We start from the raw sequence: 26,960 nt of genomic DNA, 5'->3' as shown, positions 1-26,960 counted from the left end.
ATCCACAGAGGAAGTTCTCATGGGGAAAAACTTGCTAGTGGGCCCGCCCGCCAGGGTAAAACCAGCACACAAGGGGAGGCAGGTGTTTCACATCTCCAGGACATCAGGGACCCCTCAAGCCTCACAGTGACTTGAGAAGACAAATGCCATCACTCCAAACATCCTTCCTCCTGCTGGTACCCAGCTTGAAATACTGAGCAGCATGTGGGATGGTCAGGAATATCTCTTTGGCCACTTTGGGTCCCCTGCCCTGGCTGTGTCTCCTGCCAGCCTCGTGTGCAGCATGACCCCAGGGAGCTCTGTCTGGGCAGCTCCTTCCCTAGTGCGGGGTGCCCAGCTGACACAGCCCTTGGCTCACACAGATCCAAACTGCAGAACTTTTCATCCCTCATCTTGGCCTCAGTTCCCGTAGGAGAACGCATGTTCCTGCTGGACACTCACCTGCGCCTGAGCCTGTGGAGAAGCCTGGCTGCCTTCCTCTCTGCCCAGGGCAGCACAGACACTCCCAAACTTTCCCAGCACCTGCCACACAACCACGGCCACAGCGGCATCCCCAGCAGTGACACCCCTGCTCTGCTCTGTTTTGCCCTCTTCTGCTCCTCTATTCACAGCTAAAAGCCTGTATCTCCACAAGGAGGTTTGTTCTGGAGGAAGACCTCCGCCCACTTCCAAACTGACTCCCAAACCCCATCCCTCTATCTTCCCATGCTTTAGAAACACCTGACCATTCAGACTCAAATTTACAGCTTATTCACAGAAGGAAGGGAAGCTTCCAACACAGTGATGGTTTTACAGTATTTATTTTGACTATCAGCCTCAACTATCTACAAACTACAAACTACAAACTACTCCTTCCAACCTACAAACTCAAAAGAACAACAAACAACAACGGCCTCTTGCACGGCTAGAATCTTCTGTCAGCCATAAACTGCTGCGCTGCCATGATCAGAGGCGTCAGGCTGGAGGTCGGCTTGGCTGAAGTTACAAACGGATGCTGCCCAAAGAGAAAAAGAACAAATGAACTTCTGCTTTCCTCACAGGCTGAAGCAGCCTTTCTCTGGCTACCAGAGACACAGAGAAACGAGGGCAGTCTGTGCACCTCTGTCTCCCTGTCCAGGACTTTCCTGCCACAGGCAAACATGGCTTCCAATTCCACAAATGCATGAAGCCAGAGGTCTGCAGCTTAAGGAGACTTAGTCTAATTGTCATTGCAAGGCTCCTTCCAAGCCATGGCAGGCCGGGATTCTCCTTGTTTTTCCTTTGGAAAGCCCCCAGAATGGAGATTCTTAGGAGCGGGGCCCACCTGACGCCTTGGACTTGAGCAGAGGAGGAGCCCCTGGCAGTGGGTAGCTGGCACAGCCTGTAGCTGCTCTGCCTTTTACCTGCAGAAGTTCCTGGGCAGACCAGCGCCTGTCCTCGTCTGTCTCCAGGCAGCAGTGCAGAAAGTCTCGCAACCAAGCCGACTGCTGCCTGGGCTTCTGCAGCTTCGGGGTGCCCCCGGTGCTGATCAGCTGTCGAGCCTAGAGAAGAAGGCAACGCCACACTCCACCTGTCTCCTTCGCACCCAAAACTGCTCACCCACACCCCGCTGGCCAAGCTGCACTCTCACAAGTGGCCCTTTCTTCCCCGCCAGAGGCTGTGACATGCCTTTCCCACCCCAACCAACTGAACCCAAAGCCAGAGGCAACCACAGCCAGTCCAATGTGCAAAGGCTCCTGCCTTCAGCCCTGATTTCATGGGCTGATTGGGAATCAGGAGCAAATCCATCAGCAAAAGCACACTCGGCTTCTCCGAGGACTGACACCAGCTCTACCGCCGCTTTGGAAGAGGGACTTTGGTCTAACTCTATTCTTCACAAGGATTCTACCGTAACATGCAGCTTTGCGCTGCTCACTGCTCCCTTAGGCAAAGCTGCCAGCAAGCAAATGGCATCAGCGTACTTTGGGCCGTTCCGAATTCAAGGGCAAGGGGAATAATACAGGGCAAGAAGCACAAGAGACTATGCAGCCCGGGAGCTATGGTCTTCAGGTGTTACCAAGCTTGGCAGGCAGAAGAACGGGGGCAGATTTTCTTAGAGGGACGGGAGCATCTGAGAGAAGTTGCAGCGCACCGTGCGGGAGGTTTCCATCAGGTAAGGAGGAGCTCCTTCCACCATCTCCATCCCCACGATGCCAAAGGACCAGATGTCCACTTTGGGGCCGTAGGGCTTCCTGGTGAAAATTTCAGGCGCCATCCAGTAAGTAGTCCCGACAGCCGATCTGCGTTTGCTCTGCTCAGCCGTGAGCTGAGCAGCGAGGCCAAAATCAGCTGAGGAGAAAAAACACACTCGGATCAAGCCAGCGTGAAGTAGGAAAGCAAAGAGAAGAAGTCCCCACTCTCCCAGTGCCCAAGAAGGCAGTGTGGAATCCAAAGGGAATGCAAACGGGAATGGCATGCTGGCATTCCTAACAGCTGCAGCTGAGGAAATAGCAGATGGGCCACTTAGCAAAAGCCCCCCGTTTCACACAGTGGCTTTTAGTTCCCTGAAGCTCCAGACTGAAACTGCCTTGCTTGCGTGAGGGCACACACAGCTCAAAGCCCCTCCTGACACCTTCTTCCCAGCCACACCGCCCTGCACCTTGTGGCTGTGCTCTGCGCTTGCAGCAGGGCAGCCTGCACTGCCACAGGCACCACTCTTGGGCAACTGGAAGTCACTCAAATGCACCCCCAGCCCACAGCCCACCACGGCTGGGCCTGCCCTTAACAACACCCACCCAGCTTGACAGATCCATCCAAGCCCAGGAGAATGTTGTGGCTTTTGATGTCTCGGTGGATCACTTGCTTGCAGTGAAGGAAATCCAGGCCTTGCAGGCACTGAGGGAGGAAAAACAAACAGGAGATCTGACTTCGTCCCTCATGCAGTGCAGTGGCACATCTGCAAGACTGACTTGCTGGGGGACGCCGAGCCATGGCAGGCAAGGCTGAGGGGAGGGCAAGAGCTTGCTGCTGCAACATGACGACAGCAGGGCCTTTCTAAGAGAGGGTGTATTCGCTTTGAAAGAGAAAGGGCAATGCTTTTTCTGGCCAGTGCCCTGCAAACACAGACTGAAGGAGCACCGCTGCAGTGCCTGTGCTCTCTCCAGCCAGATGACAGCAAATGCCTTTGCAAATGCCCCTTTGGGTGCAAAGCTCTCCTTGGAGGCTGAGCTCTGGCAGAGTCCTGTGAGTGTCTCTTTGTCTTTGCCACTCGGTTGACACTGTGCCACCAGCACGGCTGCTCTTACAGGGAAGGAATGCAGCACACACAGCCAGCAGGCAAGTGTTTGCAGAGGCCAACGCAAACAAACGCACTAGAAGAAGGGCCCGCACCTTGGCAGGCCCTCCAGATGCACTTGCCCCTGCTCTGCCAGTCACAAGAGATAGGCAGAAAGGAAGCTTGGAAGATGAAATCAATCCTCCCCTTCCCACCCATTCCACCCAAGCCATGGCAAGCACCAACGCAATCCCTTACCTCGCGGGACACAGCTGCTATCTCTCCTTCTGCCATTTGGATCTCCCTAATGACATCGTGCAAAGACCCTCCGTCCATGTATTCCATCACGAGCCAGAGTTCCTCGTGCAGCAGGTAGCTGAAAGGAGGAAACAACCACCTGCAGGTGAATGCGTGCGCTTGCGTGACCTGATGGACCCTTTTGTCCGTGTCTCTCTCCGAGGAAGACAGGACGAAGGGAATAGGCATTCACAAGGCTCTACAGGGCTTGAACTCTGTGCAGTAGAAAAGACTGCTTGGTATGCACAGCTGTGCAACAGGCCATGGGAAATACCATCTCCAGTGCTTTGTCAGAACTCAAGAACCTTGGGGGAAAAATCAAACACCAAACCCAACAGGACAATGGGCACGGAGGGCAGGAACTTGGAGGCTGCTGACGCAGTAAAATTGGGCCGAGACCTGCTCTTTGAAAGCGCACTTCAAACTAGATATGCCGCAAAAGATAAATGCAGCCCCCATGCAAACTCCTCCAAGATGCTGTGGATCAGCCCAGAAAGGGGAAGGAATTAACAGCTCCACCCTCTGCCAGCAACCAAAGGAGTGCTTGAACCTCTGGCTTGCAGCACGTCAGTGACCCTTCACGGCAGAAGAGCAGAACCACTCACCTGTCTACATAGTTCACCACATTGGCGTTCTTATTGTCCCGCATGACCTGGATTTCATTCACGCACAGTTCGTTGCTCTTCACTTGCAACAGACTGATTTTCTTTATGGCCACCTAAAACGACATGCAAACCATGGATCAAAGAAGTCGATGGCACAGGAACACAAGGCCAACAGGGACACTGTGATTTTGGGATGATACAGCTGCGCTGTGCCAAAATGCCTTGGGACTGGACATCAGAGGAACCGGAAGCTGAGCTTGCAAGAGCCCTTTACACTGCTTCCTTGGTCACCACTCCCAGGACACACAGCCAGAAACCCTTTGCCTTGCAAACCTGGCAGAAACACAGTCTCAACTCTCCAGCTCAAAGCTCTAACCACCCTCGCTGCACCCACATTCTTCCCCCAGGGCCTCACTTTATCATCCCCATTTTGAATTCACACACCACTTGCAAGCAGGAAACAACTTAGGCCTAGGAAAAATGGAGCAAAACTCCTGGGAAACCTTGGCCATTTCTAGGGGGCTTGATCATTACTCCGGTGGCCACCGGCATTCTTCACTGCACAACAACTGGGCAAACCCTTACAGATATGACAGATAAAATGCCGCCCTACAAACATCCTGACCGTCCCCCCCACCCCACACCCCCCAGAGAAATAAAAACCGACAGATTTTATGGAAAAATTGTTGTCATGATGAGAACATCATTAAGGACACATCAAAAAAAAACAAGGCTAGCACATCCTCACTTCAGCAATTTTCCATTTGTTCTGCTAAAATGCTTTCCAGCACACCAGTGACATTTGCAATTCCTGACTGATTCTAAAAAGAAATAGCTCATGCCTTGATCCTCTAGTGATACACACCAGGCTCTGAGCAGGGCTTAGGCCCTTGAGAGACTCCTTGCAGACCTCTCTCTCTAAGCACAGTTCCCAAGGGCAGCACTGCACGTGCCTAAGGAACTACCATCAAAATTCCCATGGATTTGCTGACAGCGCGAAAGGAGAAGTCGGGAACCGCGAGCCAAAGCCCCAAAGGGCACCGCCATTCTCTAAGACACCGCCTTGCCACTAAGAACCAGCTAGCGTGTCCTCCTCAGAAAGACAGCCCTTGGCCTCCTTGCATTGCTTGCGGCAGCTCAGAAGGACACAGTCTGTCCCCACTGGGCTTGGCAGGCAGACCCTGCTCTGCACTTCAGTTGCCTTTGCAGCAAAGCTCTACTGGCGACCCAAAGCTCAGGCACAGCTCACAGCACAGGGGAGGGCACTCGAGAGCTGCATAAGCTGCAGCACCACTTGACACTTACCTCTTCTCCTGTGGCAGTCTCCACTGCCGTGCACACAGTGCCGAAACCCCTAGAAACAAAACAGCAGCAGAGAAAGGAGAAGTCCTTTAGTCCCTGCAGAAGCCAGACACTGTGGCCCAAGGAGGAAAAAGAGGCCAGGGACAAACAGCAAATGCACCGCGACACATTCTGCTCTGGCTCCTTTCCCCCTTTCTCTTTCTGTGGCCGTGCGTGTCTGTGATTTTTCCAGACACACACACACACACACACACACACACACACACACATGGCCGTTGGGCCTGCTCACACTTCTCCTTGCAGTGGATGTGCCACACTCAGGCACCTCCACACAGGCCTTCTGAGAAGCTTGAAGCCATGTCACAGACATCAGAAGAAAACCTCTCAACACACATCCTTTCTGCAGCTGACAAGGAAAGTAGTCTCCAGCCACAGCTGCAGCCACAGGCAGAGCAGGCACAGGTCTCCACTGCTGCACACACAAATGGAGAAGTGCTCAAAGCAGAAGATCCTCAGACAGCTGCCTTCTGGCTCCAGAGCCATGGGCAGCTGCTTCTCTTGGGTGCAGCAGACACAGGAAGCACTCTACTTTTCAGGGGACTTCTTCTACATTTGGCTCCTCCCAGAGGAAATGTTGCAAATCAATCCCACTGACAGTCAGCAGAGCTGGCTTTCAGTAGGGAATAGCTTGGTGCTTTCTTTGCAGGAAAGGCCGCAACCCCACAGGATCCACGAGGGCTCTCCCCTCAGGCACTCGATGCCTTTTCCTCTAGAGTGCATTGGCATTGGACACTGGCCTGAAGCTTTGGCTTTTGCCACCTCAGCTACAAAAGAGAGCTGCTGCTTTTGTGTCTGCTTTTGGCTTCTAGACTAGCTAGGTGGTCATCCTGACCACTGAACCTTGTTTTCAGCAAAACGCTGGAACAAAGCTTCCTGAGAGCTGTTCCCTGACAGCCCGCAGCTGCTACCTTGACCTTGGAGGCAATGAAGTTTTTCCTCCTTTCATTGCCACGGATCCTGTATCCTTTTGGGACACAGAGAAATGATTTGTCCCAAGAAAAGCGGCAAGAGGGGGAAAGACACTTGAGGGACAGGAGATGTGCCAGGTGCTGCTCCTTGCTGCAGAAAGGACCATTCCAGCATCCAGGTGTCTTTGCCATGCCTTCAGACCACAGCTATCAATGCTGACCAAAACTGAGACATAGCAGCGTCTCAGCGCAGCGTCTGCACAGCTTTGCAGCTTGCCTGACATCACTCCGGCGACAGGTGACAGCAGCAAAGTACACAGCCCCTCCCTTTGAAGAAGCACCTGTGGCTGCACTCACCCTTTGCCAATAATTTCCAGTTCTGTATATTTAGCCTCCGGATCTCCTTCGCTCACCAGCATCCCTGTAAAAACCCAAAGGAAAGATGCTCACTTCAAAACTGAGATGCCAGCCTGCAGCAGATCACCAAGGCAGCCCCACTCTCTGGCACACTGGGCCCTTTCAACTCCCTCACTGGACAAACAACAACACCATTGCCGCACCAGCACCACCAGCAGCACCACCAAAACAACAGCAGCAGGACAAGCAGCTCTGCAGCACATACGGTCTGCACTAAACTACAAGCCTAAACTAAAATCTAAGCACGTGGAGAAACAGTCCAAGGACACAGAGATCAGAAGGCCACGATCAAGACAAGTGAGTGTGGTCTATAAAACCCAAACCTTTCTGTTCTTGGCCATGAACACTCTGCGCCATTCAACAAAAGCTTGCATCCTTGCAAGCAGCAAAGGCACCTTGGCTTCTGCAATCAATTTGTATCAACAGCTGCCCGCTCCAGAAGCGGAAGAATAGTGCCCAGTGCTTCCAGCAGAGGCATGATCTCCGCCTTGAAGCAGCACTTTACCTAAACAATGCCTTTCTGGCTTGCAAGAGCAGCAGCAGCAGCTGACGTTGCAACCTATTGCCATGGGCCTTAACAATGAGGTTCCTCAGCCTTCAGGAGAGGCTATGATCTGAAGATGACCTTGGCTGTGCCCCACAGGAGCTGGGCCCCACAGGAGCTCCCTGAAGTCGCCTCATTCACAAGGTCCCGGCCTCCTGCTCAGCCACAAACCATCTCTCTTTTGCCTTTTGTACTGAGGCAAGCTCAGGCAAAGCCAAAGCACGCCAGGCTGCCCTCAGAGGCAGCAGCAAGAGCCCGCTGTTCCTTCAGCACCTCCAAGCACAACAACAGCTCCTGTGTGGAGGCCGCAGCAGCCGACACTCAGCCCAGCAGGAACTGCAGGTGGGACAGCTCACGCTGACACACGATCACACAGGGCACTGCTCCAGCACACAGGCATCACAAAGGACATACTCAGCAGGGCCAGGCACTCGTCCTCTGTCCTCTCTCTAAGCAGCTGCTCCATGCTGCCCGAGGAACTACTTGTGCTCCAGGTGCACGAGCTGCTCGCGCTTGACTTTCCAGCTTGGGGACAGGAGGCTTCTTCAGAGCCGGCAGCTGCAGCTCGTGCCGGCGCCAGGCCAGAGGAAGTGGAGCTCTGGGACAAGAAACAAATTTGGGTCAGAAACACGCCTGCCACAGATGCCCCTCCAATCCCATTTCAAATGCAAGCCCCTTGGAAGATGCTGCTGGCCACATCCTGGGCTCTTCACCTCTCGGCTTTTGCTGCCCCCTTCTCTCACACAAGGCGCAAATTCCAAAGGCTGCTTTTACCCCATGCACAACATGACCCCAAAGACACCGCTGACCAAAGCAGGCGCTTACTGATGTTGGCTGCTCAGGCCGTGGGCTGACAGCAGGGACAGGTTCATTAGCACCTTCCTCCTCTTCAGCCTCTTCCTTGACTCCACGTTCAGCAAGAGCAGGGGCTGGTGCTGCCCTTGGGCTCTGGGCACAGACAGCAGCGGGAGGGACAGGAAAGAACCTGTCATTCAGAACCTGACAGATATTCAGCTACAGGCCCCTGCTGCAGCTTAGCTGCTCCTTGAGCTCCCCACAGCTGCTGATGAGCAGGGCCAGGTCCCTCCAGGGGACAGTGGCTCCTCCATATCCTGCAAGGCTGTCAAGTGCATCTTTGCACGGCTCTCCTCACCAGAGATAGGGAGCCTGCACAGCCACTGGCCACCAAGGGCCTCACTTGTACCCCAGCAGCATCCCAAGACACCCTAATGCTACCTCTTGTCTCTTGCTAAGAGGAATTCACAGCCCCTATCAGAGTGGTGGGGAACGGATGCCTAAATGTCCAAGTTCCACACCCCTTTCCCAGGGGTGAAACACTCTGCAAGTGCCAGAAAGATTCCAGCCTGACTCAGCATCTTCAACTACGCAGGGGAGGTGCTGTCTGATCAAAAACTTCCAGCTCTCCTTTGCTCCAGCCACAGGGCCACTCCCAGCTGCCACTTACTGATGCTGGATGCTCAGGCCCCACAGTAGCAGCAGCTGCAGCTTGGTGGGCATCTTCCTCCCCTTTGGCCTCTTCTTCAGGAAGATGCGCAGCCGCAGGAGGCTCTGAGGTTGCTTTTGGGCTCTGCAGACAGACAGCAACGGGAGGGACAGGCAACCTTCTTGATATTCAGCTCTAGAACCCAGATGCACTAAGGAGGAATCATCTGGATTCTAAGTTGCTCAGCCTCCAGCTAATTGGACCAATCAGAGCAGACTGCGCTCTCTTGCACAGGAGAAATTCCATCATGCATTCAAGCAACGAGCAACCCCACTTTCCACTGCTTAAAAGCTCTGAAATGGAACTGGGCAAAACAGACACACATCCTCCACACATTGCTGCTGCTGCTGCTGCTGCTGCTGCTGCTGCAGAGAGCCCGCACTGTACTTTCATTCATCCAAGCAGGCTGGCACTGGACTGCAGCAGGCCCAGCTCACAGCTTGCTCCACAGCTGTCCAATGCTACCAACGCCAAAGGCTCCTTTCCCACTCACCCAAGGGCTGGATTCTCTCCAGGCACGGGCGATGTGACCTGCAACACACAAAGGAAAAAGAACCCCATGCTGTGAGAAAACTGCCCGCTCCGGGAAAACCCACCAAAAATCAACCCAAAGCCAGAGCATACTGCTTTCACTCCATGCCTCCAGCAGCAAGCCTCGTGTCACACAGCAAGCAAGACAACAGCACAAAGGATTGCCTCGTGTCTGTCTTTTGTCCTTTTTGGCCACTCAACCCTCAGAAACCTGAGGCCCATGAAGTCCAAGTTCTGAAACAGTCATTGTTTCTGCCCTGCCCCACCCAGCAGGAGCTACAGCTCGTCTCCTTCCTGTATTTCAGTTTTCTGAAGAGATGCAAGCGTCAGTTGCCACGAGCTTGCTGAAAACTTTTGCCCCGAAATGCTTCAGCCCAAGCCCTTTAGCCATGGTGGCAGTTCTAATGTGACGCTGCACAGCAACACCTCCTGTGCCCAGCAGCATACCGGAACTTGTCTGAAATGTCTATTTCAAGGGCCTTTCCCAAGCTGATTCTGTGATTTCCTCACAGAGGGAAGGGCTCTTTCAGCACACAGGAACTGTCAAGTCCCACACACATGTGCTGGGATGGGGGAATGCAGACAAGAAGAGGCTTCCCCTCAGTCCTGGAGAGCAGCGCAGTTTTTCCAAGCGCTCCTTCTAAGCTCTCCCTGTCTTCCCCTCTTAGAAGTTGTCATTCTTGAGCCAGCAAACGCAGGAGATTCCAGACTCCACTGCCACAGGCCATGCCGTGTGGGGAGAAGAAGCCCAGCAGGCTACATTACAAATGCAGCCCACGCCCCGCTGGCTAGAGACACCCCCTTGTCAGCTGCAGCTGCTGACAGCAGCTTTACCCAACAAAAGGCCTCTTCATGGCCTTTGGCCTTCCATCTGCTGCACCGAATAGAAGCGCCTACTTACGTGCCAGGTGGGTGAAAAAGTAGCCAGAATAAGCCACGGTAAAAGCCGTGCAAACTGCAGCACACACTCTCTCCATGGCGGGAGCTATGCTGCTCAAGTCAGCTCCAGACAGCACTTGTGGGGACAAACAAAAATCCTGCGAGAGCTCTCAGGGTGCAGCTGGCTGTCAGAGACCTCGTCGATCAGCAGGTTGCACCTGCAGGGAGCATGCCAAAGAGCTGCTCTGCCCACTGAGGCCTCCCGTGCCTGGGCACAGCAACTTTGCCTTGACAGCGCTGGGATGCGGCCGCTGACATCACAATAGCAGCTGCTCTAGGCTGCCTTGTGAAGTCATGCAGAGAAGCACACCTTCTCACTTCAGCTAAGGCCAAAAGGCACCTGCAAAGTTCTCCTCTGCTACAAAGCAACACAAAAAGGCCGCCTAGTCCATAAGCTGTTGCTCAAGGCATCTGGGAGTAACACCAAGAACACAGGAAGCCCTTGTAGCCCACGCTGAGAAGCTGAACACGGAGAAGGGACCATGATGATGTGAGGAGAAACCAAAAAAGAGAACAGCACCTTTGGCCACTCATTGTCCTGTGTTAAATCATGAGGCTTGATGCAGGTGGGGCTCTAAAAGGCAGCATCAATGGAAATCCCCCCTTCAGTGCCAGCTGTGGGACAAAACCTCAGGAAGGCCTTTCAGAGCCCTTCTTCCTCACTTGTTTGCTGCAGAACAAGGTGGGACACAGGCCTAAAAAGGTACATTGATGAAAACATGGAAAGCTAAGCAACACATCCACTAAAATCACATCATCCTCCTGCTGCACTGCTGTAGCATTTCCAAGGAGGCTCGCCCATCTGAGGTGCACCTGAGGGAGCTTCCCTGGGCAAACGTGTGCCTCAGAGGGAGCTGCCTGCTGCAGATGGGAAGGAAGGAAGAAAGGAAGGAAAAGAAAGAAAGAAAGAAAGAAAGGAAGGAAGGAAAAGAAAGAAAAGAAAGAAAGAGAGAAAGAAAGAAAGAGAGAAAGAAAGAAAAACAAAGAAAGAAAGAAAGAGAATAGAAGGTACCAGCATCATCGCTGTGGGCCGAGTCCCAAAGTGCTGGAAGGAGTAAAGCAGTGTGCCCAAGTGGGCTGGTCCCAGAGAAACTGAAGTTTTGAGGCAGAGACCAAATAGATCACGTGCTGGAGCAGCTACGGGAAGGCAGGCTGAGGAAAACAGAAAAACCACCGCCATTCCAAAACGTGGATGCTTCCTTCTCCCTCCTCCTCTTGCATTCCAACCTCTTTTGCTCTCTTTGCCATGTTGTGGTTTAAGCCCAGGCAGCAAGCAAGTGCCACACACAGCCATTCTCACTCGATGCCCGGTCACCAGCAGGCTGGCCTGTGCAGAGAATTGGAAGGGTAGAAGCTGGAAAATTGCCAGGTGCAGAAAACAATTGAGCTGCATAGGGAATGCAGAAGCCTCATGCATAGGCCAAGAAACCCCTTTGAACTCATTCCCCATTTCCCAAGTGGAGGCAGGTGTTTCACATCTCCAGGACATCAGGGACCCCTCAAGCCTCACAGTGACTTGAGAAGACAAATGCCATCACTCCAAACATCCTTCCTCCTGCTGGTACCCAGCTTGAAATACTGAGCAGCATGTGGGATGGTCAGGAATATCTCTTTGGCCACTTTGGGTCCCCTGCCCTGGCTGTGTCTCCTGCCAGCCTCGTGTGCAGCATGACCCCAGGGAGCTCTGTCTGGGCAGCTCCTTCCCTAGTGCGGGGTGCCCAGCTGACACAGCCCTTGGCTCACACAGATCCAAACTGCAGAACTTTTCATCCCTCATCTTGGCCTCAGTTCCCGTAGCAGAACTCGTGTTCCCACCATATCGGAAAAATAATGTTAGGAGAAATGGGGCAACTGAGAGACTGGATAAAAAGTGCTTTCTAGCCTTATGGCATCAATCTCATAGAAAGGTGAGGCATTAAAGGTGTTACATCCAGTGCCATAGTATCAGAAGCCTTTCCCTTCTTCATTCCGATGCCTTATGTTCGTTTTTTCACTAGTCACATACTTCTGCAAAACTTGTGAACATCTTTTCATAGCAATCATTAATTCCTTACTTTCTGCAGCCTTGCCAGAATGCATCATTTTTCAACCAATCATACAGCATTTCTAAATTCACATTGCTGCATCTTCATCTTTTCACTAACTTTAGAACAAGTTCTATTGCTACGTTTGAAAACCTTTTGCAACCTTACTTAACGTATTGCCTGGCTTGCATAACACATCTTTCCCTTTGCTTAAAACATATTTCCATTTCAAGTGCAAACCTGTATTCCTCTTTCCTGTCTGCTTCACTTTTTAGCTTGTAATTCTAAAGGCCTTCCCTAAAGTCTCAGGTTAAACATTGTATCCATCTCTACCTCTGAGCCTGGATGCACAAGGCCCGGAGAGCTCTCTGGCCTTTGCATTTCCCACAAGCGAATGAGCAAAGAGCTCATTTCCCATTTCCCAAGGTGTAATGGTTTCGTTTGTTTGTTTGTTTGTTTCCGGGCCAATGTACCAATAATGTAATAGTTTAAGGTTTGCCAATTTTAATATCGTTACCTTTTGTGGTGAACTAGAATTAGGAGTAAAAGTAAAGCAGGCCAAACACTTACAAAGGGAATAAAGAAAAAGACTTTATTAACTACACAAAGAATAAGAATAATAAATTCAGAGCAGATTTTCAGACCAGCTCTTCTTTCCCCCTTTGTTACAGCTTAACAACATGCAGAGACACTTCCGTCAATTTCTTCCGTAAATTATCTTTTCCAGTTCACTTTAGGGAGAGGAGTTTCTTTTTCTTTAGCTATAAGGATCTTTTACTAAGAGAGGAAATTGCCAGTTCTCTTTTGACTCCACTTGCTCAGGATTCACAGCTGCCCGGGATCTGCTGTCAGGAAACTCCTCCCACTTCACAGTCTGTTCACAACTGAGTTGCGGGCCATGGTAAAAAGTCATGGGGTATTACTTGTAAGGATGAGCTACTCCAAGGCAAAAGTTCTCTTTAGCTCACTTCTCTCTCTGTTTATATATTATTCCCAGGAACAGAGATCCCCCTCTTTTCCTCAGGGCAAAGGATTCTTCAAACCCTTTACACCTTGCTCCACCCCCCCACCACCCCAGGTCTCTCTTTTTTTCCATGGTTTAAAGAAAATGTTTGTGAAGCACAGTCCACCCCTATAACTTACAAAAAAGATATTTCAGCCCACCTTCATGGAGTCTCTTCATTCTCCTTCCATTTAGAAACTTAGCTTTGACTTCATTGACTTTGGTGTATCTTTTCTGTTCTTCTTCCTCTCACCCACGGGAAGATGAAAGGCGGTAAGTCTTATCTGAGCATTGGAAAAAAACTTAAAATCTCCCACAGAAGTTGCAGGAGATGGGCCCGGCCATGCGGCAGCTGTGTCAGGAGCTCAGGCCGCCCAGGCCACGCTGGAGGGGCAGGACGAAAACTGCAAAGTCCAGCCAGAGGAGAAATGGGTGCCAAGGCTCTGGCTCCATGGCTTTCTTCCGGCTCTCACTGCACCCGGCTCCAGCTGCAGGCCGGGGGTTCTCCCTCTGCCTTGCCCAGCACACAAAGCCGTGGGGGGCTCTCCCAAACGGGGCCCAGCTGCCTCCCCCCAGGCCGTGAGGGCGGCCGGGCGGGCTCGGCCACCCCAGGGCTGCTCCGAGCCGGGGCAGGGCAGGGCCCCGCCGAGCCACAGCCGCACCGGGAAAAGGCGAGGATCCCAGCAATGGGCCTCTCCTCCTCTTGACCACTGGGGCCCCTGCTTAAAGATGGGGCCCGGCAGCCTCTGGAGCTTGGCCCTGTGCCTGGCCCGGGCCCCATACTAGAAGGGACCGGTGCTAGGCCAATGCCACACCTTAAGAGGCCAAAAATGCAAGAGAGCGTTCCCGGGGCTTACCTGCTTCAAATGTGATGCACGGAGCAAACCGACTTTTCCAATTCTTTTCTCAGGCTGTCAACAACTAAACCAGCCTCCAATTGGTCCCATCAATCCACAGAGGAAGTTCTCATGGGGAAAAACTTGCTAGTGGGCACGCCCGCCAGGGTAAAACCAGCACACAAGGGGAGGCAGGTGTTTCACATCTCCAGGACATCAGGGACCCCTCAAGCCTCACAGTGACTTGAGAAGACAAATGCCATCACTCCAAACATCCTTCCTCCTGCAGGCACCCAGCTTGAAATACTGAGCAGCATGTGGGATGGTCAGGAATATCTCTTTGGCCACTTTGGGTCCCCTGCCCTGGCTGTGTCTCCTGCCAGCCTCGTGTGCAGCATGACCCCAGGGAGCTCTGTCTGGGCAGCTCCTTCCCTAGTGCGGGGTGCCCAGCTGACACAGCCCTTGGCTCACACAGATCCAAACTGCAGAACTTTTCATCCCTCATCTTGGCCTCAGTTCCCGTAGGAGAACGCATGTTCCTGCTGGACACTCACCTGCGCCTGAGCCTGTGGAGAAGCCTGGCTGCCTTCCTCTCTGCCCAGGGCAGCACAGACACTCCCAAACTTTCCCAGCACCTGCCACACAACCACGGCCACAGCGGCGTCCCCAGCAGTGACACCCCTGCTCTGCTCTGTTTTGCCCTCTTCTGCTCCTCTATTCACAGCTAAAAGCCTGTATCTCCACAAGGAGGTTTGTTCTGGAGGAAGACCTCCGCCCACTTCCAAACTGACTCCCAAACCCCATCCCTCTATCTTCCCATGCTTTAGAAACACCTGACCATTCAGACTCAAATTTACAGCTTATTCACAGAAGGAAGGGAAGCTTCCAACACAGTGATGGTTTTACAGTATTTATTTTGACTATCAGCCTCAACTATCTACAAACTACAAACTACAAACTACTCCTTCCAACCTACAAACTCAAAAGAACAACAAACAACAACGGCCTCTTGCACGGCTAGAATCTTCTGTCAGCCATAAACTGCTGCGCTGCCATGATCAGAGGCGTCAGGCTGGAGGTCGGCTTGGCTGAAGTTACAAACGGATGCTGCCCAAAGAGAAAAAGAACAAATGAACTTCTGCTTTCCTCACAGGCTGAAGCAGCCTTTCTCTGGCTACCAGAGACACAGAGAAACGAGGGCAGTCTGTGCACCTCTGTCTCCCTGTCCAGGACTTTCCTGCCACAGGCAAACATGGCTTCCAATTCCACAAATGCATGAAGCCAGAGGTCTGCAGCTTAAGGAGACTTAGTCTAATTGTCATTGCAAGGCTCCTTCCAAGCCATGGCAGGCCGGGATTCTCCTTGTTTTTCCTTTGGAAAGCCCCCAGAATGGAGATTCTTAGGAGCGGGGCCCACCTGACGCCTTGGACTTGAGCAGAGGAGGAGCCCCTGGCAGTGGGTAGCTGGCACAGCCTGTAGCTGCTCTGCCTTTTACCTGCAGAAGTTCCTGGGCAGACCAGCGCCTGTCCTCGTCTGTCTCCAGGCAGCAGTGCAGAAAGTCTCGCAACCAAGCCGACTGCTGCCTGGGCTTCTGCAGCTTCGGGGTGCCCCCGGTGCTGATCAGCTGTCGAGCCTAGAGAAGAAGGCAACGCCACACTCCACCTGTCTCCTTCGCACCCAAAACTGCTCACCCACACCCCGCTGGCCAAGCTGCACTCTCACAAGTGGCCCTTTCTTCCCCACCAGAGGCTGTGACATGCCTTTCCCACCCCAACCAACTGAACCCAAAGCCAGAGGCAACCACAGCCAGTCCAATGTGCAAAGGCTCCTGCCTTCAGCCCTGATTTCATGGGCTGATTGGGAATCAGGAGCAAATCCATCAGCAAAAGCACACTCGGCTTCTCCGAGGACTGACACCAGCTCTACCGCCAATTTGGAAGAGGGACTTTGGTCTAACTCTATTCTTCACAAGGATTCTACCGTAACATGCAGCTTTGCGCTGCTCACTGCTCCCTTAGGCAAAGCTGCCACCAAGCAAATGGCATCAGCGTACTTTGGGCCGTTCCGAATTCAAGGGCAAGGGGAATAATACAGGGCAAGAAGCACAAGAGACTATGCAGGCCGGGAGCTATGGTCTTCAGGTGTTACCAAGCTTGGCAGGCAGAAGAACGGGGGCAGATTTTCTTAGAGGGACGGGAGCATCTGAGAGAAGTTGCAGCGCACCGTGCGGGAGGTTTCCATCAGGTAAGGAGGAGCTCCTTCCACCATCTCCATCCCCACGATGCCAAAGGACCAGATGTCCACTTTGGGGCCGTAGGGCTTCCTGGTGAAAATTTCAGGCGCCATCCAGTAAGTAGTCCCGACAGCCGATCTGCGTTTGCTCTGCTCAGCCGTGAGCTGAGCAGCGAGGCCAAAATCAGCTGAGGAGAAAAAACACACTCGGATCAAGCCAGCGTGAAGTAGGAAAGCAAAGAGAAGAAGTCCCCACTCTCCCAGTGCCCAAGAAGGCAGTGTGGAATCCAAAGGGAATGCAAACGGGAATGGCATGCTGGCATTCCTAACAGCTGCAGCTGAGGAAATAGCAGATGGGCCACTTAGCAAAAGCCCCCCGTTTCACACAGTGGCTTTTAGTTCCCTGAAGCTCCAGACTGAAACTGCCTTGCTTGCGTGAGGGCACACACAGCCCAAAGCCCCTCCTGACACCTTCTTCCCAGCCACACCGCCCTGCACCTTGTGGCTGTGCTCTGCGCTTGCAGCAGGGCAGCCTGCACTGCCACAGGCACCACTCTTGGGCAACTGGAAGTCACTCAAATGCACCCCCAGCCCACAGCCCACCACGGCTGGGCCTGCCCTTAACAACACCCACCCAGCTTGACAGATCCATCCAAGCCCAGGAGAATGTTGTGGCTTTTGATGTCTCGGTGGATCACTTGCTTGCAGTGAAGGAAATCCAGGCCTTGCAGGCACTGAGGGAGGAAAAACAAACAGGAGATCTGACTTCGTCCCTCATGCAGTGCAGTGGCACATCTGCAAGACTGACTTGCTGGGGGACGCCGAGCCATGGCAGGCAAGGCTGAGGGGAGGGCAAGAGCTTGCTGCTGCAACATGACGACAGCAGGGCCTTTCTAAGAGAGGGTGTATTCGCTTTGAAAGAGAAAGGACGATGCTTTTTCTGGCCAGTGCCCTGCAAACACAGACTGAAGGAGCACCGCTGCAGTGCCTGTGCTCTCTCCAGCCAGATGACAGCAAATGCCTTTGCAAATGCCCCTTTGGGTGCAAAGCTCTCCTTGGAGGCTGAGCTCTGGCAGAGTCCTGTGAGTGTCTCTTTGTCTTTGCCACTCGGTTGACACTGTGCCACCAGCACGGCTGCTCTTACAGGGAAGGAATGCAGCACACACAGCCAGCAGGCAAGTGTTTGCAGAGGCCAACGCAAACAAACGCACTAGAAGAAGGGCCCGCACCTTGGCAGGCCCTCCAGATGCACTTGCCCCTGCTCTGCCAGTCACAAGAGATAGGCAGAAAGGAAGCTTGGAAGATGAAATCAATCCTCCCCTTCCCACCCATTCCACCCAAGCCATGGCAAGCACCAACGCAATCCCTTACCTCGCGGGACACAGCTGCTATCTCTCCTTCTGCAATTTGGATCTCCCTAATGACATCGTGCAAAGACCCTCCGTCCATGTATTCCATCACGAGCCAGAGTTCCTCGTGCACCAGGTAGCTGAAAGGAGGAAACAACCACCTGCAGGTGAATGCGTGCGCTTGCGTGACCTGATGGACCCTTTTGTCCGTGTCTCTCTCCGAGGAAGACAGGACGAAGGGAATAGGCATTCACAAGGCTCTACAGGGCTTGAACTCTGTGCAGTAGAAAAGACTGCTTGGTATGCACAGCTGTGCAACAGGCCATGGGAAATACCATCTCCAGTGCTTTGTCAGAACTCAAGAACCTTGGGGGAAAAATCAAACACCAAACCCAACAGGACAATGGGCACGGAGGGCAGGAACTTGGAGGCTGCTGACGCAGTAAAATTGGGCCGAGACCTGCTCTTTGAAAGCGCACTTCAAACTAGATATGCCGCAAAAGATAAATGCAGCCCCCATGCAAACTCCTCCAAGATGCTGTGGATCAGCCCAGAAAGGGGAAGGAATTAACATAGCTCCACCCTCTGCCAGCAACCAAAGGAGTGCTTGAACCTCTGGCTTGCAGCACGTCAGTGACCCTTCACGGCAGAAGAGCAGAACCACTCACCTGTCTACATAGTTCACCACATTGGCGTTCTTATTGTCCCGCATGACCTGGATTTCATTCACGCACAGTTCGTTGCTCTTCACTTGCAACAGACTGATTTTCTTTATGGCCACCTAAAACGACATGCAAACCATGGATCAAAGAAGTCGATGGCACAGGAACACAAGGCCAACAGGGACACTGTGATTTTGGGATGATACAGCTGCGCTGTGCCAAAATGCCTTGGGACTGGACATCAGAGGAACCGGAAGCTGAGCTTGCAAGAGCCCTTTACACTGCTTCCTTGGTCGCCACTCCCAGGACACACAGCCAGAAACCCTTTGCCTTGCAAACCTGGCAGAAACACAGTCTCAACTCTCCAGCTCAAAGCTCTAACCACCCTCGTTGCACCCACATTCTTCCCCCAGGGCCTCACTTTATCATCCCCATTTTGAATTCACGCACCACTTGCAAGCAGGAAACAACTTAGGCCTAGGAAAAATGGAGCAAAACTCCTGGGAAACCTTGGCCATTTCTAGGGGGCTTGATCATTACTCCGGTGGCCACCGGCATTCTTCACTGCACAACAACAGGGCAAACCCTTACAGATATGACAGATAAAATGCCGCCCTACAAACATCCTGACCGTCCCCCCCACCCCACCCCACCCCACACCCCCCAGAGAAATAAAAGCTGACAGATTTTATGGAAAAATTGTTGTCATGATGAGAACATCATTAAGGACACATCAAAAAAAAACAAGGCTAGCACATCCTCACTTCAGCAATTTTCCATTTGTTCTGCTAAAATGCTTTCTAGCACACCAGTGACATTTGCAATTCCTGACTGATTCTAAAAAGAAATAGCTCATGCCTTGATCCTCTAGCGATACACACCAGGCTCTGAGCAGGGCTTAGGCCCTCGAGAGACTCCTTGCAGACCTCTCTCTCTAAGCACAGTTCCCAAGGGCAGCACTGCACGTGCCTAAGGAACTACCATCAAAATTCCCATGGATTTGCTGACAGCGCGAAAGGAGAACTCGGGAACCGCGAGCCAAAGCCCCAAAGGGCACCGCCATTCTCTAAGACACCGCCTTGCCACTAAGAACCAGCTAGCGTGTCCTCCTCAGAAAGACAGCCCTTGGCCTCCTTGCATTGCTTGCGGCAGCTCAGAAGGACACAGTCTGTCCCCACTGGGCTTGGCAGGCAGACCCTGCTCTGCACTTCAGTTGCCTTTGCAGCAAAGCTCTAGTGGCGACCCAAAGCTCAGGCACAGCTCACAGCACAGGGGAGGGCACTCGAGAGCTGCACAAGCTGCAGCACCGCTTGACACTTACCTCTTCTCCTGTGGCAGTCTCCACTGCCGTGCACACAGTGCCGAAACCCCTAGAAACAAAACAGCAGCAGAGAAAGGAGAAGTCCTTTAGTCCCTGCAGAAGCCAGACACTGTGGCCCAAGGAGGAAAAAGAGGCCAGGGACAAACAGCAAATGCACCGCGACACATTCTGCTCTGGCTCCTTTCCCCCTTTCTCTTTCTGTGTCCGTGCGTGTCTGTGATTTTTCCAGACACACACACACACACACACACACACACACACATGGCCGTTGGGCCTGCTCACACTTCTCCTTGCAGTGGATGTGCCACACTCAGGCACCTCCACACAGGCCTTCTGAGAAGCCTGAAGCCATGTCACAGACATCAGAAGAAAACCTCTCAACACACATCCTTTCTGCAGCTGACAAGGAAAGTAGTCTCCAGCCACAGCTGCAGCCACAGGCAGAGCAGGCACAGGTCTCCACTGCTGCACACACAAATGGAGAAGTGCTCAAAGCAGAAGATCCTCAGACAGCTGCCTTCTGGCTCCAGAGCCATGGGCAGCTGCTTCTCTTGGGTGCAGCAGACACAGGAAGCACTCTACTTTTCAGGGGACTTCTTCTACATTTGGCTCCTCCCAGAGGAAATGTTGCAAATCAATCCCACTGACAGTCAGCAGAGCTGGCTTTCAGTAGGGAATAGCTTGGTGCTTTCTTTGCAGGAAAGGCCGCAACCCCACGGGACCCACGAGGGCTCTCCCCTCAGGCACTCGATGCCTTTTCCTCTAGAGTGCATTGGCATTGGACACTGGCCTGAAGCTTTGGCTTTTGCCACCTCAGCTACAAAAGAGAGCTGCTTCTTTTGTGTCTGCTTTTGGCTTCTAGACTAGCTAGGTGGTCATCCTGACCACTGAACCTTGTTTTCAGCAAAACGCTGGAACAAAGCTTCCTGAGAGCTGTTCCCTGACAGCCCGCAGCTGCTACCTTGACCTTGGAGGCAATGAAGCTTTTCCTCCTTTCATTGCCACGGATCCTGTATCCTTTTGGGACACAGAGAAATGATTTGTCCCAAGAAAAGCGGCAAGAGGGGGAAAGACACTTGAGGGACAGGAGATGTGCCAGGTGCTGCTCCTTGCTGCAGAAAGGACCATTCCAGCATCCAGGTGTCTTTGCCATGCCTTCAGACCACAGCTATCAATGCTGACCAAAACTGAGACATAGCAGCGTCTCAGCGCAGCGTCTGCACAGCTTTGCAGCTTGCCTGACATCACTCCGGCGACAGGTGACAGCAGCAAAGTACACAGCCCCTCCCTTTGAAGAAGCACCTGTGGCTGCACTCACCCTTTGCCAATAATTTCCAGTTCTGTATATTTAGCCTCCGGATCTCCTTCGCTCACCAGCATCCCTGTAAAAACCCAAAGGAAAGATGCTCACTTCAAAACTGAGATGCCAGCCTGCAGCAGATCACCAAGGCAGCCCCACTCTCTGGCACACTGGGCCCTTTCAACTCCCTCACTGGACAAACAACAACACCATTGCCGCACCAGCACCACCAGCAGCACCACCAAAACAACAGCAGCAGGACAAGCAGCTCTGCAGCACATACGGTCTGCACTAAACTAGAAGCCTAAACTAAAATCTAAGCACGTGGAGAAACAGTCCAAGGACACAGAGATCAGAAGGCCACGACCAAGACAAGTGAGTGTGGTCTATAAAACCCAAACCTTTCTGTTCTTGGCCATGAACACTCTGTGCCATTCAACAAAAGCTGGCATCCTTGCAAGCAGCAAAGGCACCTTGGCTTCTGCAATCAATTTGTATCAACAGCTGCCCGCTCCAGAAGCGGAAGAATAGTGCCCAGTGCTTCCAGCAGAGGCATGATCTCCGCCTTGAAGCAGCACTTTACCTAAACAATGCCTTTCTGGCTTGCAAGAGCAGCAGCAGCAGCTGATGTTGCAACCTATTGCCATGGGCCTTAACAATGAGGTTCCTCAGCCTTCAGGAGAGGCTATGATCTGAAGATGACCTTGGCTGTGCCCCACAGGAGCTGGGCCCCACAGGAGCTCCCTGAAGCCGCCTCATTCACAAGGTCCCGGCCTCCTGCTCAGCCACAAACCATCTCTCTTTTGCCTTTTGTACTGAGGCAAGCTCAGGCAAAGCCAAAGCACGCCAGGCTGCCCTCAGAGGCAGCAGCAAGAGCCCGCTGTTCCTTCAGCACCTCCAAGCACAACAACAGCTCCTGTGTGGAGGCCGCAGCAGCCGACACTCAGCCCAGCAGGAACTGCAGGTGGGACAGCTCACGCTGACACACGATCACACAGGGCACTGCTCCAGCACACAGGCATCACAAAGGACATACTCAGCAGGGCCAGGCACTCGTCCTCTGTCCTCTCTCTAAGCAGCTGCTCCATGCTGCCCGAGGAACTACTTGTGCTCCAGGTGCACGAGCTGCTCGCGCTTGACTTTCCAGCTTGGGGACAGGAGGCTTCTTCAGAGCCGGCAGCTGCAGCTCGTGCCGGCGCCAGGCCAGAGGAAGTGGAGCTCTGGGACAAGAAACAAATTTGGGTCAGAAACACGCCTGCCACAGATGCCCCTCCAATCCCATTTCAAATGCAAGTTCCTTGGAAGATGCTGCTGGCCACATCCTGGGCTCTTCACCTCTCGGCTTTTGCTGCCCCCTTCTCTCACACAAGGCGCAAATTCCAAAGGCTGCTTTTACCCGATGCACAACATGACCCCAAAGACACCGCTGACCAAAGCAGGCGCTTACTGATGTTGGCTGCTCAGGCCGTGGGCTGACAGCAGGGACAGGTTCATTAGCACCTTCCTCCTCTTCAGCCTCTTCCTTGACTCCAAGTTCAGCAAGAGCAGGGGCTGGTGCTGCCCTTGGGCTCTGGGCACAGACAGCAGCGGGAGGGACAGGAAAGAACCTGTCATTCAGAACCTGACAGATATTCAGCTACAGGCCCCTGCTGCAGCTTAGCTGCTCCTTGAGCTCCCCACAGCTGCTGATGAGCAGGGCCAGGTCCCTCCAGGGGACAGTGGCTCCTCCATATCCTGCAAGGCTGTCAAGTGCATCTTTGCACGGCTCTCCTCACCAGAGATAGGGAGCCTGCACAGCCACTGGCCACCAAGGGCCTCACTTGTACCCCAGCAGCATCCCAAGACACCCTAATGCTACCTCTTGTCTCTTGCTAAGAGGAATTTACAGCCCCTATCAGAGTGGTGGGGAAGGGATGCCTAAATGTCCAAGTTCCACACCCCTTTCCCAGGGGTGAAACACTCTGCAAGTGCCAGAAAGATTCCAGCCTGACTCAGCATCTTCAACTACGCAGGGGAGGTGCTGTCTGATCAAAAACTTCCAGCTCTCCTTTGCTCCAGCCACAGGGCCACTCCCAGCTGCCACTTACTGATGCTGGATGCTCAGGCCCCACAGTAGCAGCAGCTGCAGCTTGGTGGGCATCTTCCTCCCCTTTGGCCTCTTCTTCAGGAAGATGCGCAGCCGCAGGAGGCTCTGAGGTTGCTTTTGGGCTCTGCAGACAGACAGCAACGGGAGGGACAGGCAACCTTCTTGATATTCAGCTCTAGAACCCAGATGCACTAAGGAGGAATCATCTGGATTCTAAGTTGCTCAGCCTCCAGCTAATTGGACCAATCAGAGCAGACTGCGCTCTCTTGCACAGGAGAAATTCCATCATGCATTCAAGCAACGAGCAACCCCACTTTCCACTGCTTAAAAGCTCTGAAATGGAACTGGGCAAAACAGACACACATCCTCCACACATTGCTGCTGCTGCTGCTGCAGAGAGCCCGCACTGTACTTTCATTCATCCAAGCAGGCTGGCACTGGACTGCAGCAGGCCCAGCTCACAGCTTGCTCCACAGCTGTCCAATGCTACCAACGCCAAAGGCTCCTTTCCCACTCACCCAAGGGCTGGATTCTCTCCAGGCACGGGCGATGTGACCTGCAACACACAAAGGAAAAAGAACCCCATGCTGTGAGAAAACTGCCCGCTCCGGGAAAACCCACCAAAAATCAACCCAAAGCCAGAGCATATTGCTTTCACTCCATGCCTCCAGCAGCAAGCCTCGTGTCACACAGCAAGCAAGACAACAGCACAAAGGATTGCCTCGTGTCTGTCTTTTGTCCTTTTTGGCCACTCAAGCCCCAGAAACCTGAGGCCCATGAAGTCCAAGTTCTGAAACAGTCATTGTTTCTGCCCTGCCCCACCCAGCAGGAGCTACAGCTCGTCTCCTTCCTGTATTTCAGTTTTCTGAAGAGATGCAAGCGTCAGTTGCCACGAGCTTGCTGAAAACTTTTGCCCCGTAACACTTCAGCCCAAGCCCTTTAGCCATGGTGGCAGTTCTAATGTGACGCAGCACAGCAGCACCTCCTGTGCCCAGCAGCATACCGGAACTTGTCTGAAATGTCTATTTCAAGGGCCTTTCCCAAGCTGATTCTGTGATTTCCTCACAGAGGGAAGGGCTCTTTCAGCACACAGGAACTGTCAAGTCCCACACACATGTGCTGGGATGGGGGAATGCAGACAAGAAGAGGCTTCCCCTCAGTCCTGGAGAGCAGCGCAGTTTTTCCAAGCGCTCCTTCTAAGCTCTCCCTGTCTTCCCCTCTTAGAAGTTGTCATTCTTGAGCCAGCAAACGCAGGAGATTCCAGACTCCACTGCCACAGGCCATGCCGTGTGGGGAGAAGAAGCCCAGCAGGCTACATTACAAATGCAGCCCACGCCCCGCTGGCTAGAGACACCCCCTTGTCAGCTGCAGCTGCTGACAGCAGCTTTACCCAACAAAAGGCCTCTTCATGGCCTTTGGCCTTCCATCTGCTGCACCGAATAGAAGCGCCTACTTACGTGCCAGGTGGGTGAAAAAGTAGCCAGAATAAGCCACGGTAAAAGCCGTGCAAACTGCAGCACACACTCTCTCCATGGCGGGAGCTATGCTGCTCAAGTCGGCACCAGACAGCACTTGTGGGGACAAACAAAAATCCTGCGAGAGCTCTCAGGGTGCAGCTGGCTGTCAGAGACCTCGTCGATCAGCAGGTTGCACCTGCAGGGAGCATGCCAAAGAGCTGCTCTGCCCACTGAGGCCTCCCGTGCCTGGGCACAGCAACTTTGCCTTGACAGCGCTGGGATGCGGCCGCTGACATCACAATAGCAGCTGCTCTAGGCTGCCTTGTGAAGTCATGCAGAGAAGCACACCTTCTCACTTCAGCTAAGGCCAAAAGGCACCTGCAAAGTTCTCCTCTGCTACAAAGCAACACAAAAAGGCCGCCTAGTCCATAAGCTGTTGCTCAAGGCATCTGGGAGTAACACCAAGAACACAGGAAGCCCTTGTAGCCCACGCTGAGAAGCTGAACACGGAGAAGGGACCATGATGATGTGAGGAGAAACCAAAAAAGAGAACAGCACCTTTGGCCACTCATTGTCCTGTGTTAAATCATGAGGCTTGATGCAGGTGGGGCTCTAAAAGGCAGCATCAATGGAAATCCCCCCTTCAGTGCCAGCTGTGGGACAAAACCTCAGGAAGGCCTTTCAGAGCCCTTCTTCCTCACTTGTTTGCTGCAGAACAAGGTGGGACACAGGCCTAAAAAGGTACATTGATGAAAACATGGAAAGCTAAGCAACACATCCACTAAAATCACATCATCCTCCTGCTGCACTGCTGTAGCATTTCCAAGGAGGCTCGCCCATCTGAGGTGCACCTGAGGGAGCTTCCCTGGGCAAACGTGTGCCTCAGAGGGAGCTGCCTGCTGCAGATGGGAAGGAAGGAAGAAAGGAAGGAAAAGAAAGAAAGAAAGAAAGAAAGGAAGGAAGGAAAAGAAAGAAAAGAAAGAAAGAGAGAAAGAAAGAAAGAGAGAAAGAAAGAAAAACAAAGAAAGAAAGAAAGAGAATAGAAGGTACCAGCATCATCGCTGTGGGCCGAGTCCCAAAGTGCTGGAAGGAGTAAAGCAGTGTGCCCAAGTGGGCTGGTCCCAGAGAAACTGAAGTTTTGAGGCAGAGACCAAATAGATCACGTGCTGGAGCAGCTACGGGAAGGCAGGCTGAGGAAAACAGAAAAACCACCGCCATTCCAAAACGTGGATGCTTCCTTCTCCCTCCTCCTCTTGCATTCCAACCTCTTTTGCTCTCTTTGCCATGTTGTGGTTTAAGCCCAGGCAGCAAGCAAGTGCCACACACAGCCATTCTCACTCGATGCCCGGTCACCAGCAGGCTGGCCTGTGCAGAGAATTGGAAGGGTAGAAGCTGGAAAATTGCCAGGTGCAGAAAACAATTGAGCTGCATAGGGAATGCAGAAGCCTCATGCATAGGCCAAGAAACCCCTTTGAACTCATTCCCCATTTCCCAAGTGGAGGCAGGTGTTTCACATCTCCAGGACATCAGGGACCCCTCAAGCCTCACAGTGACTTGAGAAGACAAATGCCATCACTCCAAACATCCTTCCTCCTGCTGGTACCCAGCTTGAAATACTGAGCAGCATGTGGGATGGTCAGGAATATCTCTTTGGCCACTTTGGGTCCCCTGCCCTGGCTGTGTCTCCTGCCAGCCTCGTGTGCAGCATGACCCCAGGGAGCTCTGTCTGGGCAGCTCCTTCCCTAGTGCGGGGTGCCCAGCTGACACAGCCCTTGGCTCACACAGATCCAAACTGCAGAACTTTTCATCCCTCATCTTGGCCTCAGTTCCCGTAGCAGAACTCGTGTTCCCACCATATCGGAAAAATAATGTTAGGAGAAATGGGGCAACTGAGAGACTGGATAAAAAGTGCTTTCTAGCCTTATGGCATCAATCTCATAGAAAGGTGAGGCATTAAAGGTGTTACATCCAGTGCCATAGTATCAGAAGCCTTTCCCTTCTTCATTCCGATGCCTTATGTTCGTTTTTTCACTAGTCACATACTTCTGCAAAACTTGTGAACATCTTTTCATAGCAATCATTAATTCCTTACTTTCTGCAGCCTTGCCAGAATGCATCATTTTTCAACCAATCATACAGCATTTCTAAATTCACATTGCTGCATCTTCATCTTTTCACTAACTTTAGAACAAGTTCTATTGCTACGTTTGAAAACCTTTTGCAACCTTACTTAACGTATTGCCTGGCTTGCATAACACATCTTTCCCTTTGCTTAAAACATATTTCCATTTCAAGTGCAAACCTGTATTCCTCTTTCCTGTCTGCTTCACTTTTTAGCTTGTAATTCTAAA

At 52.7% G+C, this 26,960-nt stretch overlaps 2 protein-coding genes across 2 annotated transcripts; both read right to left on the bottom strand.

Annotated features, from left to right (window-relative positions):
- Positions 1–904: 904 nt before the first annotated feature.
- Positions 905–10,377, bottom strand: LOC134056950 (serine/threonine-protein kinase PAK 3-like). Its single transcript, XM_062513911.1, has 11 exons — positions 10,302–10,377; positions 9,307–9,400; positions 7,884–7,963; positions 6,762–6,825; positions 5,440–5,488; positions 4,135–4,247; positions 3,491–3,608; positions 2,754–2,853; positions 2,111–2,307; positions 1,383–1,520; positions 905–994 (listed from the first exon to the last, which is right to left on the bottom strand). Exons 1-11 carry the CDS (start codon positions 10,375–10,377, stop codon positions 905–907), a joined length of 1,119 nt encoding a protein of 372 aa, XP_062369895.1.
- A 4,842-nt stretch (positions 10,378–15,219) lies between these two features.
- On the bottom strand, positions 15,220–24,685 carry LOC134056949 (serine/threonine-protein kinase PAK 3-like). The gene is made up of 11 exons (XM_062513909.1): positions 24,610–24,685; positions 23,615–23,708; positions 22,207–22,286; positions 21,085–21,148; positions 19,767–19,815; positions 18,452–18,564; positions 17,806–17,923; positions 17,069–17,168; positions 16,426–16,622; positions 15,698–15,835; positions 15,220–15,309 (listed from the first exon to the last, which is right to left on the bottom strand). Exons 1-11 carry the CDS (start codon positions 24,683–24,685, stop codon positions 15,220–15,222), a joined length of 1,119 nt encoding a protein of 372 aa, XP_062369893.1.
- Between the last annotated feature and the right edge of the window lie 2,275 nt (positions 24,686–26,960).

Source organism: Cinclus cinclus, chromosome Z (genome assembly GCF_963662255.1).
Source record: "Cinclus cinclus chromosome Z, bCinCin1.1, whole genome shotgun sequence".
In the NCBI taxonomy this organism is placed as follows: domain Eukaryota; kingdom Metazoa; phylum Chordata; class Aves; order Passeriformes; family Cinclidae; genus Cinclus; species Cinclus cinclus.
This window is presented reverse-complemented; position numbering and strand designations above follow the sequence as displayed.

Coding starts and splice junctions, on each gene's coding strand:
- LOC134056949 (XM_062513909.1), bottom strand. CDS start 24,685: ATGGAGAGAGTGTGTGCTGCAGTTTGCACGGCTTTTACCGTGGCTTAT. Junction 17,924..18,451: donor GTGGTGAACTATGTAGACAG/GTGAGTGGTTCT, acceptor TCCTCCTTTCAG/CTACCTGGTGCACGAGGAAC. Junction 15,836..16,425: donor TGATGGAAACCTCCCGCACG/GTGCGCTGCAAC, acceptor CTTCTTCTCTAG/GCTCGACAGCTGATCAGCAC.
- LOC134056950 (XM_062513911.1), bottom strand. CDS start 10,377: ATGGAGAGAGTGTGTGCTGCAGTTTGCACGGCTTTTACCGTGGCTTAT. Junction 9,401..10,301: donor CTTTTTCACCCACCTGGCAC/GTAAGTAGGCGC, acceptor TGTGTGTTGCAG/GTCACATCGCCCGTGCCTGG. Junction 7,964..9,306: donor GGACAGCTGTGGAGCAAGCT/GTGAGCTGGGCC, acceptor TTCTTGTCCCAG/AGCTCCACTTCCTCTGGCCT.